Raw genomic sequence first — 19770 nt, 5'->3', positions numbered from 1 at the left:
ATTTTGGATGTGCTATCTCCAAGAATAAGTGACCAATCCCACATGGTGAATGCTGTTTGCTGATGACACTGTGATGTGCAGCACCAAGAGAAGGGTAGTAGAGTCAAACTAGAGCAGTGGAGGAAGACAGAGGATTAAAGACCAGCAAAAGAAGACTGAATACCTAAGGTTCAGTCAAGATCAGGACTCTGCGATTAGTATGGAAGAGGCAAGGTTGTAAATAATTTAGATATCTCGGTTCAACAGTAGCTGATAGGAGTTTGAATGCAGAAAGGCAGAAATAACGCACACTGCAGATAGGTGTCAGGTGTCTTGTGTGACCACAGAATCAATATAAAAGTTAAAGGAAGAGGCAATAAACTTAAAATAGTAAAAATATCTCTAAGATTATGACAAACATGGTTTTCTCTTCCTATACTTGTACTCGATTATTCCCCCACCCCAAAAATTATTAAAGCTGTAGTTGTTACTGCAACCAGAGACACCATTCCCAAGTTAACTTGGTTTTTAAGAACTTTGTTTTCAAAGAACTTAAAGTATAGCAAAATCATTTTATCTCACTATTGACACTAACAGTCAGTCCTGTAGAAATTGCTTCTCTAAACCTTTAATTATTATTTCCTTGGTGGCCCTTTATTCCCTTTCCCTGAATTTGTGACTGCATAAACCATTTTTCCAGGTTACTAAGCCATCCTTGGAGATAATCCTCGCTCATCCACTAGCAGAAGTTAAAGTCGGACGGACAGCATGGCACACAAACAACCCACAAGGTCAAAGCCCTTACCATGTGTTCCACAGAGGTAATTAAAAAGGCAGGTAAAAAACTTTTCATATATATTTTTATTTTATATATACTGGTCTGTATTTATACTGTACTAAACTGAAATGCTTTTAACTTGTAACCAGTTTAACTTTGTGCACAGTACGTACCGTCATTAAGAAACGCCATTGTCTGGAAGGGTAGGAAGTATCGTAGCCAATCACAGAGCATTAACAGTTTTTAACTGCTGCCTGAAAAGTACAATGCCATGTTTTTCAGGAAAAAAAGACATGACAAATGTAAACTTTATGAAGAAAAAAGCTGAGTTACTGAACAATGCTTGTGTTATGTGGCAAATGATGAGAGAGAGAGAGAGAGAGAGAGAGAGAGAGAGAGAGAGAGAGAGAGAGAGAGAGAGAGAGAGAGAGAATTGCCAGTTCCTCGAGAGATTAGAGAAGAATTTTGTTTTGTTTTAAAAGTATGTCAACGCAACATTAGTAAATATCTTCTGAAGAAAAAAAAAAAAAAAAAAAAAAAAATTTTGTTGGTAAAGAATCCTTGAACCAACAATTTTGCACTCAAAGTAATAAGAAGGAATTCATTCTATTCTTCATGTAATCAGTAAAACACACACACTATTAAAAACTATGTACGTACTGTATTGTATTCAAAACATGCACTTATGTCATCATTACATCATAGTCAGCTTCTCTGAGCAAAATATTCTTTCTCAGACAGAATACAGCTAAAACCCAATTGGCTGGCTGGTTGCCATGGAGGTCTGCTATCCAATGAAAGCCCTCTACATCTGTTCTATTTATAGACATGTCGTGATGGCACCAAGTTTGAACGTTGCCATGATCATGATTATTTGACTGCTGATGGCAAAAATTACTCAATAATTTGCTTTATATAATTATTTCTTCATGAAAACAAGAATTCAACAATAATTTTAACTTTAATATAGTGGTATGAAAAATCCCAAAACAATCTGTTGTGGTGATGTGTCATCACTTGCGAATCCTATTCCCAGACTGTCCTCAGATTTATGACTGCAAACTGATGACGACATTAGTAACAATAAAAAACAACCCTCTCCAAAATCGATTTGATGAAATGTATTTTATAGTCTTACTTTTCGTTGAAATCACAATTTGAATTACAATTATTTTGATCATGTATATTTTTGTGTTTTATGGAATGTTTTTCTTGAAAACAAATGTGTTAGTGAACTTATGGTCTTAATTGTCCCACTATTTTATTACTGATGATCTTAATTACCTCACATTCATTTAACAGTATATTAATATAAATAATAAACTATACTGAATATATAACTAAAATGAAAAACCATGAAAAAAGGGAAAAAAAATGTTTTTGCTGCAATAGCAATGTTTGATTATGCTCCTGACCCCACAGTTCCGAAACCCCAAAAATTCCAAAAATCGAAGCACATCGGGCCCCGAGGATTTCGGGTAAAGGATTGTGTACCTGTAATCTAAATTTCATTATCTTACTTTTCATTTGTGAGACTCCACTTCTCTTTACTTAACAATTATGCATTCCTGTCTCAGCCTAGGCACCTACATATGTGGCTGAATTCTATAATTTTTATCATGTTTTATTCTTCATTTTTCATCTTTTACCATAAGCTTTAATTCTGTTTCTACATTGGTTTATTATTCATACTCTTTATAAACATAATGAAGTACAGTATATTTATAGGTATTTACAGGTATATATAGATATCACCGGTTAAACCAGACTATCAGCTAAGACGGACACCCTAGCCCCTCTATTAGTCCGTCTTAACGAGGGTCAACTGTATCATCTTTTCAACTTAATTTTGTGTTCTGGCAGGACCCCATTCACCTGTCTTAATTACTCCCCATCTTCTGATTATGTTATTGTAAATATATGTGATTTTAGTTATCCTAAGAGTTTATCTCAAATTCCCTTTCTAGTAAGGCCCTCAGCTCATTACCATTTCCTCTCATGTTCTACTGGACCATGCATTTTAGTCAGATCAGTGCCATCCCTTGTGGTAAGTTCCTTCCCCCTAGTTTAGAACATAAAATTATAAAATAAAATTTTTGGCACAAACCCATCAATGATAATGAATCAATGATTGGTTCATTATAATTGACAGGGTTGCGACGAAACAAAAAAAATGTGTTATACTCTGTTTATTAGTGGTCTGATATTGAAAACACATAAGGTAAAAAGCATTACCTGTACGAATTGCCAGAAATTGGATTTCGTTGTGATGCATCAGTGTGATTGGGATCATGATGAAGCTTCCAACCCTCAAGAGTCGCTGCTCTCCAGTGGTGACCTGCTCTGATACACAATTCCTGAGCCATACTGACTTGCCCTGAACGAATATGAAGAAAGACACATCGGAGTAAACGAATTTCATCTTCCTGAAATAAAATATATACTTTAAACACTTTCTCAGCAGTTTACATGTATCAATAGTACTGTATATAAATTGTTTGTAGTATTTATATTGTACAAACCCCTGCTCAGTGAGTCTTTATAGTACCCTCTGCTTTCATAATACTATCTAACGGCATGACTTGGTATTCTGACTAATGCATTCTCAAGATCAACGAATATGTCAATTTTTATCGCATGGTACATTACTCTTTGATTTATTACAGAAAACACCTCTGAGGTTGATTTCTCTAGCGTGAAATAAAATTGAAATTTACTGATTTTCACTTTCTCCTTACTCATCTTCTCCTTTACTTTCATTATAAAACTAAGGATTTCTCTTTTCCTTTAAATATTATTATTGTAAAGCTAGTTTTTGCCACTTTCCTTGTCATATCTTCATACAATATTTTCATGTAATCTGGTTTTCCAGGTGCTTTTAGTGTGCTTGTTATTCCTGATGGAATAGCTTGTCAGTTCACACATTATGCACTTTCATAACCTTTTCAGATTGCATGCAAATTTCCCACTGGCCACTCCATCATGTTAATATCCCCCAGTTCAGTCTTCCTTCAAATAGTGAATGCCTCCATCATTCCATAATTTCTTGCTTTTATATTTAATTCATCCATTTTCATCTTCTATGTACTTTACACATTTTATATTTTTCCTCACCCTGTGGGGGGGGCACTGTTTACTATGTGCCTTGCACAACACACAGTACAGCTATGCTCAAACCTGAGGTGACATGATTCTTTTTGTATCGTACAAAATCTCAGTCTCAACGTAACGTTGCCAAGTAGTGGTAAATTTTTTTTTATTTCCAATTTCATACATGTAGACAAATTTACAAATTCACAGCTAGCACTATTTTCTCTATGGTTATATAAACATGGTCCCTTTTATGTACTTGTACAATTTGTAACCTGTGTGATTTGAACTGATTTTTTTTTTAACATTGCTTAGCTCACAGCATGGTGATAAGGTAGCAGTGCCATCAATGACAGCGTGCTTGACATGCTCCTCGGGCTGGTCAACATAACTATCTCTGCAGCAATATAACAGTAGACCTAATAAGCTAAACAGTCATAAACAACATTTTCAAAACAGGAATATCAATTACAACCTGTTTTCTTTGAATGTCGAAGTTTTAGGGTGTGTTCAAGCTGCCTGTATGTTGCAAAATGATTTATTATAAGCCTAAAAATAATTATCTAAGCATTCTGAGATGTAATCTCTGTTACGAAAGAATTTTTTTGCAGAAATTACCTGTTCCTTGAGGAATAAAAGATGATGATGATTTTAATTACTGTACATATGGAGAAGGCAGCTATTACTGTAATCGAAATATATATTAGTATTAATGTTAAGGCCTATGGAACACTTGTTTTTTAATTGGCTTATAATATTTTCTAAAAAGTCTTTCTGCTCACTTTTGTTGTGAATTTATTCATTCATAAGGTACCTTGAAGTGCAAGAATGTGTAGATAACCTCATATGTTTTCTGGCCAGAAATTGTTAATATCAAGATGTAAATGCTAAGTGTAATGTATTTATAATAAGTAAGGAAATCTAACACACCTAGGCCTAGGAACAAAATCTTTGCTTCACAAAATAATTGTACAGTATAGGTGAATATTTGCTAGTAAGCAATAATTTTTTAAATGGTTAAGAACTATAACTTAAATCATTTTACTTTTATGAAAATCCAAACATTCCTCCAACAAATATAAAATAAATGGTTCCAAGATAATTTTATTATTACTACTCATTGTCGCACCGCCACTGTAATGGTTGCATCACACACGCTCTGCTCACTCGTTGATATAGGTGGATGCATTCTACTTTTGTATTTACTTATTTGCATTTTTTCAGCGTTGAGGTGTAAAAACAATCAAATAGGAATATTTAAAATTTTATGGTTGTATTGGAAGCAATATTAAGGTTATGAAAAATTTTTTAGTTTTTTATTTAACATTTGAACTGAGGTTTGATGACTTTTTTTTTTGTCAAATGCATCAGCAATGAGTGAACAAGTTTTGAAAATGCTTCGTAACTGTTTTTCTGAAATTTGGCTACACATGATATTTTCTTAGTTTTCAAATGTATGACAGATTTCACTCTTATGAAACACACGTATGCAATTATAGTGTTTTCGCATTGAAATAATAGACAAATATGGAGCACATTAGTTGCCAGTTTGTGAAATCTGAACGAAATCCTACTCAATCATGTCATATCACTTGAGAGCATAGCTGTACATAATATTAAAAGCTCTCTGCAGTATCCATTTTCTTTCTTCCCTCTTCCTTGTTGAGATTCTGATTACATTCCTACCAAATCTCCCTCCTTACATCTGCCACGTGACTCTTGGAGGCCCTCTTTCCACTCCTCCACTAGTTAATTTTATTTTATTTAAACGTAACATAACCAGGTACTAGCTGATAATGATCCTAGCAAAATTAAGTACAAGTTGTTAAGGTGATTTATAGCAGATTCTAAAGTCATTACTCAATTTACTACCTGATCAAGGTCATGGAGGTTTCGTCCCTGTCGTAAAGTTGAATCAGGATCTAAAGATGTAACTAAAGATCGACTGCCTCTCAATGGTATGCTTATTCCACTGCTTTCATTCTGTAAAAAAAAAAAAAAAAACGGAGTAAAATATTAGAATAATAATTTCTCATAATAGAATTAAATTCTCATACAAACTCACTACCTATAACTGCCAACTTCCAGTTACCAAATTTCCTCAAACACACGAAGGTCTATGCCAGAGTGACAGTAGCCAAATAAGTACATGAAGGTAGATGCACACATGAGCCTCTAAGATTCCCAGTTGTACAGAACTGGTGGCTAGAAAATATGAATAGTGGGACATCCACATAACATAAACATTAGCCTCGGAAGTACTGTAGGTCTATCAAGACAGTAGGCTTATGGTGTGCCCTAATGAATTGTCTATGTAATCTATCGTACTCTAGCATCCAATGCTTCACAACATTTTCATCCTCTCATCAGATAACTCATCATCTTCACATCAAGAAAACCACACTCATGCCTCAACAACTAGGCTAACACATACGTGGTGCCATCATGCACAACCAAAACATTCAGTTTCCACAAACTCTTTCCTATACAGCCTAATGCTTTCATCTCTGCTTGTTGTAGCTGACAAAATGCAAAAACAGAAAAAAGCACAATACCACACAGGAGAAAATTAGCCAGAAATCATCAAAATTATTACTAACATCAATTCACGCTGTCTGCATAAGGACATGGCATGAAGAATTCTGACCAGAATGTAAACATTCCAATGCCAACTGGTGAGAAACAGGTGATTACAGAGTCCTAGCGGGTTAGCCAAGAGTTATTTTGTTTTATTTTGAAGTCGACTGCACCTAATGGCGCGAATATAAAAGCTAACTTTAACGGTAAGATTCATTCCAAATAATATAAAATTCTAAGGCAGCACAATGCATTAACTGAAGATAACACAGGTACTAAGATCTAGAATATGAAATTAAATAGTACTTAAATTTCTGTAGACCAGGACAATAATCAAAACACAGCAGCATACAAACATTTCCCTGACAACAAAGATCTCCAAAATCTTGAAAAACTTCCCAATATACCAATTTTTCATGGAAATGGAAAGAGACATCAAGTATGATTCTCAAAAGTGAATTTTCAATTGAGAATGACACCTAAATTCTAAAACAATGTCCTTGACCTACTAAAAATAAAACTTTGAGCTTTGTTAGGTTTCAGCTTCATCCCCTGAAATTTGCATTAGCAATATGCTTGTTTTTAAAGCCAAATCATGTATCATTTGAAGACAAATGCATGCTGAGACTGCCTTTTTCTGTCTGGCAAACAAGACACTGATCCTGGGAATTCTGGGTGGGAATATTTTGTACACAAATTATATGTCTAATGATTTTGTGATGAAACAAATAATTAAGTATACACCATTTCAGTTTTTTAATTGTAAACAATCTGAATGATGACAAGAAACTGTGTTTTGTACATTAGCATTACCTTCATTGTCTTCAGTGTATTTTCCCATGCAATATGCATATCACCAAAATACTCCACCCGATCACGAGACTTGAATAAGTCAAAGTCATCAGCAGAATTCTTCTCTAACCAGTCAATTACAGTCTGTGCCTGAGGAGTAAAATAAATAATATATATACTGTATATATATAAATACTTACAAAATTAATTTTTAATAAAAAAAATTTTTTCAATTAAACCTGTCAAAATACTGAACCCAAATCGCATGCGTGATGTCCCTGGAAATGCAAATTTTGAAGTCCTAATGACAGCAGGGCATAGAATTTTAACAAAAGACTGCATGTGCATTTATACCTATGAACCATAGGGAAAAGTAATTACTCAGCTCATTCTATATGCTGACAGATTCTAATAAAAAGAAAATGAGGTGATGGGAGGTGGCCCCCTACACATGATTGATAAGTTGGTATGAAAAAGGTTCTATGTCATCGACATTGGATTTGTCAGCACAAGCCCATCAGTTTACATATGCCTGATCCAATTATCCATCAGATCCAGACACACTACACAACACAGTCACACAACTGCACTGTATGAACAAGTCAGTCCCCTGTTTTTCTAGACTTCTAACTAGAGGAGTGGTGGTTGGAGCTAAGATAATTCCAGCAAACTGTTGGGTCTGTATCAAAAAATATTTTTTATAAAAATTTTACTGTAACACAAAATTTATCAATTTACATATATGCTAGCGTTGTGACTTAGAAGGGAAGTCTCCTTGTTATGTATCTAATTTTAACCAAGGCACTAGATAAGGATGGCTCCTGACTGGTTATGATCATGAAACAGTGAGTCCTTAACATTAGTATGTGACCATGAAGTTGGACAGAAAGTTGGGCAGAACCTTTGTCAGTAAGGTCATGCCATTTTTTATTACACTAGGCTAAAACAAATTATGTTAAGCCGTACTTACCACCTTCATAAGACATAGGAGTTATTACCCCATGTTGCAACACCTTATGAAAAGACGGAATGTGTTATAAGGACAATGGTGAAAAAATAGGAGTGATATTACCATCACTAGGGGTAGTTGCAATGACCTTTTGCCACAATAGATCCAACTGAATAAACATCAAGTCCCTCATATGAAACACCACAGTTGTGCTGGGTAATCTTCAAGAAGCATAATTCCAAATGGCTTCAACATTCCTTTTAAAAGCTACAGACATAACCATAGCCCACAATTTGCTTGTGACATAAAAGTGTTTTTGTAAGCCTCCATATCACAGTTCTCATACAGAAGGAAAGCTTTCTTGACTTTATGCTCTCCTGCTTGAGTGGAAAAAACCTTGCACTAACTTCCCTTAAACTAACATTTTGTCCCTCTTGGATACAATCATAAGGCCCTGAGCAGATCTTTGTCCTGCGTCAATAAATCCTGAGAAGGCCCCTTGGGAGGAGGCAGCCACTCCCAGGGAAGGAGCTTCTCCAGTAGCATAAGACTAAAGCAGGCCTTCCCCTGCTCTCTCTTCTCGGAAAGCCAGTTCTCCACTTCACATAGGGCCTTCTTGGACAAGGATGAGAGAACCAATTTAGGGAGTCCGACAGTGTCTGAAGACAGACTACTCATCATAAAGGATGAAGCTGGGGACATAGGAGTCGCAGGAGAGAAGAACTCCGAGAAGTTCTGAAGCAAAAATCTCAGAAGGGACGTATAAGGAGTCGCTGGAGAATCCTGATCAAAATCCTCTTACACCGACGAAGCAGGAGACAAGGGGGGATCTGAGGAAGGTGTCTTAGCAGTCGATGGTCTGTGCAGAAGGTGCAGAATGCTGTCCAATCTAAGTTGAAGAGGGGTCAAAGCTGGATCCAAACTCGAGGAAGATGAATAATTCGTCATTGAACTGAACAAAGCTGGCACTTGAAGCTTAAAAGCAGACGTCAGTTCACTGGCTGGTTCCCTAAAGGTACTGGCAGCAGGAGGAATAGATGAAAGTCGATGTGGTGGAGCCCTAGAGAAAGCAGATGCATCAGGGAACTTGGGTGCTGCAGGGTGCTTGGCTGCTTCAGGATGCTCAGTCAATACAAGGTGCTCAGCCGCTACTGAGCACTCAATGCACGAAAAGCACTGATCAAGTACAGACTAACTAATTTCTCACCGGATTTAGCTCCTGCGTTCCTTTTACGATCTCTCTTCAATTTATTTAAATGAGATGCCAAGGTATTCCATTTACGATCGTCCCAATCCTTGCATTCGTCGCAAATAAGGTTAATAGAACAAACTTGCCCTCTGCACTTTGTGCACAGGGTATGCGAGTCGAGCCAGTTTTGTTAACCGGGTATTGCTGCAATACCGAAAACTAGAAGAGCTAGTGTCTGACATAACTAAACTAGCTAACAGTCAAAATCAGTATAACAGTCTAAATCAGGAAAATTATTAAACAACAATGCTGAAAGGCTACCAAACTAAAAATACTTTACTGGATAGGAAGAAAACCAACAAATTGATCTATTGGCTTAGTTGTTCCTCTATCTTACCCCAAAAGTGGGCGGGTCTTGTTACCTACACAAAACAAAAGAATTGCTACCTTGAAATTCAAAATTTAAGCCGCCATTATCTTTTAATGTTTTGGATTAGTTTTACGTCCATCTAACCCGCCTCCTCTCAATGTAGAGTCAGCTATGTAATTGCTTGGTAAGTTACTTATATGAAAATGACTTTTTATAATAAATAAAGTTTTATATATACTTACCAAGCATGGACATATTTTGGCTTGAATTGATGTTTCCTGCTGAGTTGTGCCTGTCAGTCCCGACAGTGGGCAGGACCCTGTCACCTACGCTAGCGACTGTAATGCCACCACAAAATTTGAATTTTTGGTCTGCCGTGGTAGGAAGCTGTTAGCTATGTAATTGTTTGGTAAGTCACTTATATAAAACACTTGATTCTCCTGAGAATCATACAGAGGGTTTGTCTTTAATAAGCAGCCTGTTAAAAATTTTGATTGGATAAACTGAAAATGTTGAGGATTACTGTATTCCTTTTATGGATTTACTTCAAAGGCTTGATATTCAAGGTTAGCTGGAAATAGGACAACCAAATAAAATGTCTAATTACAAGTGTTGTTCTGCCTTCTGTGATTGGATCATGTGGGTTACTCATTATATATTAAGGAGTCAAACAAATGGTGCAATTTTAAAATGGGACATTTTTTGATATGGTACTCTTTTCAGAATAAAGAACACAATCACAGACGGTTTAATCTGTTTTTTATAAGTCATCAGATCACTATTAAGCAAAGCCTACCTTTTAAAGATTATGGATTTTGGAGCGTAAAAATCACTAAGAGGAATATGTATTTTTGACATGGTTGAATTTGGCTACCGTATTCCTATATGTGATTTTTACACAAATTAAAGACGAAAAACAATGAAATTTACAATACCTCCCGTATTATGCGATTTCGGTCAAATAGCTGATTTACAACTGTGAAATCAGTTAAGTGTTCTTCATCTAGCATATTAGATTCTTGAATGTTATTTTCATCACCTAGGCGCTCGCTGTAGAGTGATCCAAGAATCCTCCAGGTGTTTCTTTCATTTAATAGTTGCTGGTATATCTAGAGAGAGGGAATAAAATTTTGTTACATTGTAGTAAATTATAATGTACATAACTGTGGCAAAAAATAAATACTATGGAAAAATGACAGAGACAAAGAAACATATTTATTAAAGAACAACTATACATCAATCAAGTATGACACACAGAGGAATACGTAAAGCATTCAAAATCATGAACGCATGAAGACAATGACTCAGAAATATACTAATCATTATTGTTCTGCCAAGATATCAACTCTACCTGGGTCTCTGCCTACAAGTAGTATTATAATTTTGCCTCTTTATCACCAGTGTAAATGTATGTACAGGCAGTCCCTGGTTGTTGGTGGGGGTTCCGTTCCGACGGCATGACAATAAGCAAAAATTGCCAAAGGTATGTACAGTATCGACACCAATACACGATTATCAGCACTGATAAGCGGAAATCGGTGCATGTTGGTGCCGAAAATCTTAGACAAGTGCTGAAAAACCAGATCACCAATAACCGGGGACTGCCTGTATTGCGTAAAGATATTTGACATGTGTTAGTGTTTGTTGCTTGTTTAGTTTTTGTGTTGCAGCTCTGTGAAGTGTTGTGTTATTTATGTTTAAGACTTACTGTACATATGAATAATAGAATTTGTCAATGTTTGCCTGACTCTATCATATTTTCATGTTTCTGCTCGGGATTAAACCTTTTTCTACTGCATTAGCAGGCCTCCAGAAAGTCATACGGTGCTCCCAATAGGGTCCACATAAGTGTTCTGCCTACTGAAGTGAATATCATTCAGGAAGACACTGGAAGCTCTTTAATTAGGTGGAGCCTAGCATAAAATTCAGCCATGGCTGTCCTGAGAGTTTTCTTGTAGGGGTCCCAAACTGGTGAGTGGCCATGTCAAATGGGAGCCTTTTCCTCTCATAAGGGAAGAAAAATGTTGCTCATTCCTTTGTAGCACTACCAGATACTAGGATAGTGGAGATAAACGATTTAAATTTCTGCCAAACACTATCGTTTCCCAGTCATCACAAAATTCTGATATTCCGTCTTCACATGACTGATTGTTTCAAAAAAGAAGAGACAGAAAGCTGATGCCTTCCAGAGAGGTCACTGGTTCTGTAAAATTGTTGTACCAAATTTTCCATTAAACTGGAGAAAAGTTGCTTCTATGGCTTTCAGTAATATGGTTGCTTCTATTTGGCTTTCATGGCTATACTATTAAGCAGGATAACTGTCTCCCACGGTTTCTGAAGTCCTACTGAAGGTGGGACCAATGGCCATTCAGTACAGTATTGTGAAAGGTCTTTCAGGACCTGAAATTCTATATAGTCAACCTCAATGAGTTTACCTTTCATTAATGAGGTATTTTCCATCTGGTGAAAAGGTGCACATTGAGGTGACTCACAAAAGGTTATCAGTATCATTCTCAGGGGCAGATTTTGGTGCCCATAATTCATTCTGATTTTAGGTTTTATTGTCCGACCTGGTCTCAACGTTACCAGTCGGAGGTATGGGATTAAGTAGGTTGTTCCTTAATAGCCATGCTGATTTCAAAAAAACAACTGAGTCAACTTCTTTTTGGGCATAGGCTTTTTATTATCCTGTTCCCATGGCCTAGGATTTTTTGTGAGAATCCTGTCTCCTAAGCAGACTGTGCAGCCTCTCAATCCTCTAGTTTAAATATTATACAAAATTCCATATCCAAGACACCTGAATTCTTCTTGGGAATCATGAATAGCATCTCTCTATAATGATGATCAGTAGCAAGTGAGTCTTCAAAGGAGTTACACTCTCTCAGGGTCATCCTTGATAATGTTCTTGATTTCTTCCTAGAATTCTGAAAGTACTGCAGGCAGAATTTTCCCGTCAGGGAAGCCTGCATGAACTGTTGAGCCAAGGCAGTTGTATCACCACTACCTGGTAGTACAGAAAGTACAGCAAACTGAATTCCCTATTAGGGAAGCAAGCATGAACTGATGAGCCAAGGCAGTTGTGTCATCACAGCCTGGCAGTAAAGAAAGTACAGCAAGCAGAATTTTCCCATCAAGGAAGCCTGCATGAACTGATTGAGCCAAGGCAGTCATATCACCACTGCCTGGCAGTATAGTAAGTACAGCAGGCACAGAAAGTACAGCAAGCAAAGTTTTCCTATCAGGGAAGCCTACATGAACTGATTGAGCAAGGCAGTTTTATCATCACTGTCTGGCAGTATAGAAAGTACAGCAAGCAGAATTTTCCTCTCCGGGAAGCCCGCATGAACTGATTGACCCAAGGAACTCATATCACCACTGCCTGGCAATACAGAAGTCCAGGATATACCTGTATCACTAACCCCTAGAAGGTACAGACACTTCAAAAGGGGGTTGGATGGACTGTATCAGGGTTCCCTCAATACATGATTGCTGCTTGGGAAAGGCAAGCTTCTCATTTGAAGTATCTGTCTCATGTAAAGCAGAAGCTGGCTCATGAGAGGTAATTAAGAGCCATTTCCACAGGGAAAAAGCAGACTGAGCAATTCGCTGTGGCACAGGTAATGTGTAGGTCCTGCATAATAGTAACCCAGTAGTGAAAAAGGAACAAGTCTTTATTAAAAACCACCTACTGTTAGCTACCAATATCACTGTATAAGCTGAAAACACTTAAAATTAACCCAGGCCTACATGGCCACAAGTATATGTCCAAAGTATGAAGTAAGGAAACATGATCAATGGGTCATATTTATAAAATAGTAGTAATGTATTAAAATATTAATTCACAATTACTACAATAACACTGCTTTAAAGGATTTACTCACAAATTCTTCTTAACTCAATTAAGATATGACTAAATGGATATCCATACTGTATATTTCTACACATTTCATAACCTTTGATTACCCGGTCTACTCCCAAGCACCAGGTAAAGGTTATGTAGCCTATAGATTACATTAGTTGGTACATAACTTAAATCATTAATTATTGGAATCACTGTACCAAAAATATATAAAGTCATTATCTTTAAGATTTTAAATTGTTGGCAAAGTCACCATTATAAAAAAGTACTTTTGTGTTCTCTTAGGAAAAAGACAAATGTCACACTTATTTTCTCAATACCTGTGGCATCACTACTGGTGGACTACTGTAATATCTGTTGGAAGTACATCAGAATTGATGTATTTCCTTCAACACTTGAAAAGAACCGTGATATTAAGGATAACTGGGGAACTGTGATATCATAAAAACATTAGTTTAATTATAAAATACTACAAAGGAAATACTGGCCTTTATTAAACACCAAGGCTCATAAGTCAAGCACAATTGAGAGCTACGATCACATCTATGTTAAGTAAACAAGAAGTTATGCTAACCCAATTTGCCCCCTTTCGGTAACCTCAAATTATCTATCAATGTTAAAAAGGTCACTGCATAATGTTCCAATAACAAAATTGTCTGATATTGCCTTAATGCTAATTATCACTCCATCAAACAAGAAGAAACAGCGTGGCAATTACAGCGTAGCCTAATGATCTACTCCTAACTTCTTGCCTTGCAAGAGGCCTACTGGCTCCCAATTGTAACAAATATAAGCCTACCCGTTAAAATTTTACGAAAATAAAACTTTTCACTGGGTCTTAAAACTAAGTACTTAGCTTGACTGGTGTTAATAGGAGTGAAACATGCTTAGTCGAACACGATTTCTGGAGCACAACCTGGGGACTAGTGAGCTCGTGGACAGACAAGAGTGTAATGATGATGGTGCTGACGTATGTTGTTGTCACAACTGTGCAAGTACAACACAGAGGCTACGTAATCGTTATGAGACAGGAGATTTAACCCGCTTGTCCTGAGTCCTTTATATTCTATCACTGTGCCAACAAGCACTATTCTTGCCAAGATCAACTATAAGAGAATTCTTTGCAATTGGTTGGTCTGTCTTATGGAGCCCTTGGGGACCATAAGAGAGTAACTCCTTTGAGGACGAACAGTGGCTATGCTACAGAAAACTGGTGGAACAATACAAAGGAATACAACACAGGAAATACATCAGGTAAAAACACAATACAGCAAACTGTTGGAAAAAATAAACTAATAAAAATCTTTAGTACTGACTTATCCATTTGACAGTGAGATCCAGAAATTAAAAAATCAATAAAAACAGCAAATACTGTACATACCTGTTGTGTATTAGTAAAATTTGTGTGATGACGGGGAACTTTACGAATAAGCTTGTCCAAAGCAATAACCTGTTGACTGCACAAACTCTGGTATTCCTCTAGTTCTTCCCATATCTGTGCTTCTGATGGATGGTCCACCATAATCTTTATAAATTCAGAAAACAGCACCTGTTTCAAAACAATTTAGTGTTAGGTTACTATAGAGGATACACTATCCCTGACAAATTTTCTTTTGTATGCATGCCTTAATTGGCTATCAAGATAGTGACAGATCATAAAAAACTGATGTAAATGATTTAAGATTACTGGGTTGAAGTTACAGGTAAAGAGGATGAAAACAATTTTGCCCTAGAGTTCACTTTTACTCTTGAAAAATTTCAGTTTCCATAAAAATTGCCAACTAACTGGCATGGTAAGAACTTAGGAAGTTTGACTTAATACAAAATGAAAGTTTACATAATGTAGTAGGGAACACATTTCCCAAAAAAATTTTTGAGCATACAAAACACTCCTTATTTTCCAGTGCCTCCTTGGAGCACTGTGGGAGGCAAACTGAACTTGCCAATATACAGTACTGGGCTACACAATAGCAAATGATCCAGTGGAGAAACCAATCACCATAAGCTGTAATAGCATGCCAAAGGAGCTCAATACAGGTCAACTCCCTACGCTTGAGACATTCCAACTGAATTTTCAAAACAAAACTACTTCTTTCATCCCAATCCATCACTCATAATAAGCCTATACAGGCAGTCCATGTTTTCTGACGTTCGAGGTTCTGAAACTTTTCAAATATATTCATCAGAAATTATTTCCCGGTTTACAACGCATGTTCCAAGGTTACGACCATCGTATGCCGATCCGACAGAAGAAATATGGCTCCAAAACGGCAGAATAATCAAAATTTGGAGTTTTTTTTTAATGAAAAACTCAATAAAAATGCAGTTTATATTGTTTTTAATAAAAGTAAGGTTTTCTTAGGGTTTTTTACCATTTTCAACAATTTTTCAGTTTATGACGTGGGGTAAAAACGGAAACCTCGTCATAAACCAGGGACTGCCTGTATTCAGTCTCAAATGTCCCCAAACTGACTAGTCTTTTGTCTAAGAATGCCAATCTACTCATGCATCACCTAAAATATTTAGTAAAAACTAACCACTCACATTGGTACTTGTGCAACTTAGACATGATACAAGGAGAACTAGGAGCTGTAAGGTGGAAACTCAGATTATGACGAACAAGTCTCCACGGAAAAACTTTTTTGTTATACACGAGTTTGATAAGCCCAGATGAAGGGCCGACAACTCTCTGACATTTATTTGCAACTTCTTTTGCTCCAGAGATATGTGCCAGAAGCTTCTAGAGTGCCCAAAAGTGCTCCCCAACCTTGGTCCGAGGCGTCTGCATAAAAGGAGAGGTTGGGGCTCAGAAGATGAAGAGACTTTTCCTCTGACAGTCTGTCTCTGGACGTCCACCACCAGAGGTCCTCCCCTATCTCTGTCGTAATCGGAAATGTCACTGTGCCTGGTTGCTCCCTTCTGTTCCAGCTTGCCCTTAGGAAAAACTGATGGGGCCTCATATGAAGTCTCCCTAGCTTCACAAACTATTCGATGGATGAGAGGGTTCCCAGCAAACTCCACCAATTCGCAGAGCAAACTGGAAGAGAAAGATCTTGAACCAACCAATGGCAAGACTCTATCCTCTTGGGGGAAGGCAAAACCCAAAAAGTCAGAGTTGATCTTCATCCTTAAATAGAGAATCTCCTGAGTAGGGACTCGTTGAGACTTCTCCTGATTTATCAAGAGTCCGAGTTCCTTGGCAAGGAGAAGGGTTACCTGTAGATCGTTCATGCATTGCCCCTGTGACAGGGAGCGGAGGAGCCAGTCATCTAGGTACAGACAAGTGTTTATACCTAGCAGATGAAGCCATTTCTAAAGAGGAGACAGGACTAGCATGAATACCTGAGGGGCAGTGGAAGGACCAAAGCAAAGCACTCGAAACTGAAAACTCTACCCCAAAGACAAATCTCAGGTATTTCCTGGACTCAGGATGGACTGGAATATGGAAATACGCATCTTGCATATCTAGTGTTATCATCCAGTCGCCCTGCTGGATGGAGGATAACACTGACTGATTTGTCTCTATCCTGAACTTCATTTTCTGAATGTAGAAGTTCAAAGTGCTTACATCGAGGACAGGCCTGGTCTCCACCCGTGGCCCCCCCCCCACAAATTGACTTGGGGACAACGAACAAGCAGTTGTAAAATCCTCATGAAGTCCGATCCTCCATTGCTTCTATGACTTTCTTTCTTAGCCCTTAAACGCCTACTGGACGTATCATACGTCGACTAAAATTGTCTGTTGGGTGCCAAGTGGACGTACCGTATGTCGACTATAAAAAATTTCAACCTTCGGTCAACTTTGATTTCGACCGAAATGGTCGAAAAACGCAATTGTAAGCTAAAACTCTTACATTCTAGTAATATTCAATCATTTACCATCATTTTGCAACAAATTGGAAGTCTCTAGCACAATATTTCGATTTATGGTGAATTTTTGAAAAACTTTTCCTTACATCCGCTGGTAACTTTCGGCCGAAAAATTTCAGAAATTCTTTCGTCATTTTGTCGTAATTTTTGCACTGTTTTATATTAGCGTTGCGTAAAGTTTTATATATGAAAATGTGCGCAATTTCATGTAAAATACAACAAAATACAACCCATGGTTGTAGCTTTTATCAGTTTGGAAATATTTCCATATAAATCTCGATAACTGCCAAAATTTCAACCTTCGGTCAACTTTGACTCGACCGAAATGGTAAAAAAACACAATTGTAAGCTAAAACTCTTACATTCTAGTAATATTCAATCATTCACCTTCATTTTTCAACAAATTGGAAGTCTCTAGCACAATATTTCGATTTATGATGAATTTTTGAAAAAAAAACTTTTTCCTTACGTCCGCGACAGAAATTCTTTCGTCACGTTGTTGCAATGTTTGCACCATTTTTAGTCGTTACATAAAGTTTTATATATGGAAATGTGCGCAATTTCATGTAGAATACAACAGAAAATAACTCATGGTTGTAGCTTTTATCAGTTTTGAAATATTTTCATATAAATCACGATAACTGCCAAAATTTCAACCTTCGGTCAAATTTAACTCGGCCAAAATGGTACAAAAATGCAATTATAAGCTAAAACTCTTACATTCTAGTAATATTCAATCATGTACCTTCATTTTGCAACAAACTGGAAGTCTCTAGCACAATATTTCGATTTATGGTGAATTTCTGAAAAAAAAAAAAAAAAACTTTTCCTTACGTCTGCACGCGGTAACTCGGCCGAACATCTCAGAAATTCTTTCGTCACGTTGTCGTAATGTTTGCATTGTTTTACATTAGTCGATACATAAACTTTTATATATGAAAATGTGCGCAATTTCATGTACAACAGAAAATAATTCATGGTTGTGGCTTTTATCACTTTTGAAATATTTTCACATAAATCACGATAATTGCCAAAATTTCAACCTTCGGTCAACTTTAACTCGACCGAAATGGTCGAAAAACGCAATTGTAAGCTAAAACTCTTACATTTTGTAATATTCAATCATTTACCTTTATTTTGCAATAAATTGGAAGTCTCTAGCACAATATTTCGATTTATGGTGAATTTTTGAAAAAACATTTTCCTTCCGTCCTCGCAGCAACTCGGCCGAACATCTCAGAAATTCTTTCATCACATTGTCGTAATGTTTGCACCGTTTTATATTAGTCGTTACATAAACTTTTATATATAAAAATGTGCGCAATTTCATGTAGAATACAACAGAAAATAAATCATGGTTGTAGCTTTTATCAGTTTTGAAATATTTTCATATAAATTACGATAAATAGAAGAAATTCGACCTTCGGTCAACTTTAACTCGACCGAAATGGTCGAAAACTGCAATTGTAAGCTAAAACACTTACAGTCTAGTAATATTCAATCAATTAGCTTCATTTTTCAACACGCGGGAAGTCTCTAGCACAATATTTCGATTTATGGTGAATTTTTTAAAAAAACATTTTTTTACGTCCGCGCGTTATGGATTCATGCATCATATTGTGATAATATTTCCTCTGTGTTGCTCTGATCGTTTTACAATTTGTTATATACCAAAATCATCGCAATTTAGTGTACAATACAAAAAAAAAATTAATCCGTTAGCTTTAACCATTTTGCTCACAGCGCGATTTGTATAAAATTATATATGAAAAATATTTTTTGCGCTGTCATATATTTCAATATTTATATATGATAATGATATTTTTTTTCATTTCTGATGGTTGCATGCTAAACTTCAGGCAATGACAAAAAAAGGAGCCAAAAATGAACTCTTAATCTTAAAAACTAATCGTGCTGTGATTTAAAAAAAACTTTTTACGCTTAAAGCGCTAACTTCCGAACGCCGCCAGCATACGGGAGACGTTTTTGTAAATAGAGGCTCGGCGTTTAAGGGTTAGGAGAGCTGACACTTCCTCCTTGAGAGCTGCAAACCTCTCAGAGCCCTCCGAGTATGCCATCAATGTAATTGGCAAAATTACAAGAGGAGGGTACTCTTTGAAAGGAGTTGAGTAACCCTTTCTTCAAACCTTGACCGTCCAAGGTTCTGCACCTTTGGCACTCCACTCCTTCCAAGAGAGAGTGAGTCTTCCCTTGTCCCCTCTTCATAGACAACCAATCCTCTACTTCCTTACTGGCCTTCCTAGCTGAGGAAGAGAGAACCATCTTCGGCAGATGAGAATTAGAGTTCGTCTGATTC

The 19770-nt window shown here is 36.7% G+C and overlaps 1 protein-coding gene across 3 annotated transcripts in view; it reads right to left on the bottom strand.

The window, feature by feature from the left end:
* Positions 1-19770, bottom strand: part of Nup107 (nuclear pore complex protein Nup107) — a 123490-nt gene that overhangs the window by 23257 nt on the left and 80463 nt on the right. For all 3 annotated transcript variants that reach the window (XM_067087754.1, XM_067087753.1, XM_067087755.1), the window contains exons 5-9: positions 14965-15132; positions 10660-10833; positions 7238-7366; positions 5720-5830; positions 2993-3183 (exon numbers count right to left, since the gene is read on the bottom strand). In XM_067087754.1, coding sequence (XP_066943855.1) covers positions 2993-3183; positions 5720-5830; positions 7238-7366; positions 10660-10833; positions 14965-15132 — 773 coding nt within the window. The remainder of the gene's footprint in view (positions 1-2992; positions 3184-5719; positions 5831-7237; positions 7367-10659; positions 10834-14964; positions 15133-19770) is intronic.

Source organism: Macrobrachium rosenbergii, chromosome 44 (genome assembly GCF_040412425.1).
Source record: "Macrobrachium rosenbergii isolate ZJJX-2024 chromosome 44, ASM4041242v1, whole genome shotgun sequence".
In the NCBI taxonomy this organism is placed as follows: domain Eukaryota; kingdom Metazoa; phylum Arthropoda; class Malacostraca; order Decapoda; family Palaemonidae; genus Macrobrachium; species Macrobrachium rosenbergii.
This window is presented reverse-complemented; position numbering and strand designations above follow the sequence as displayed.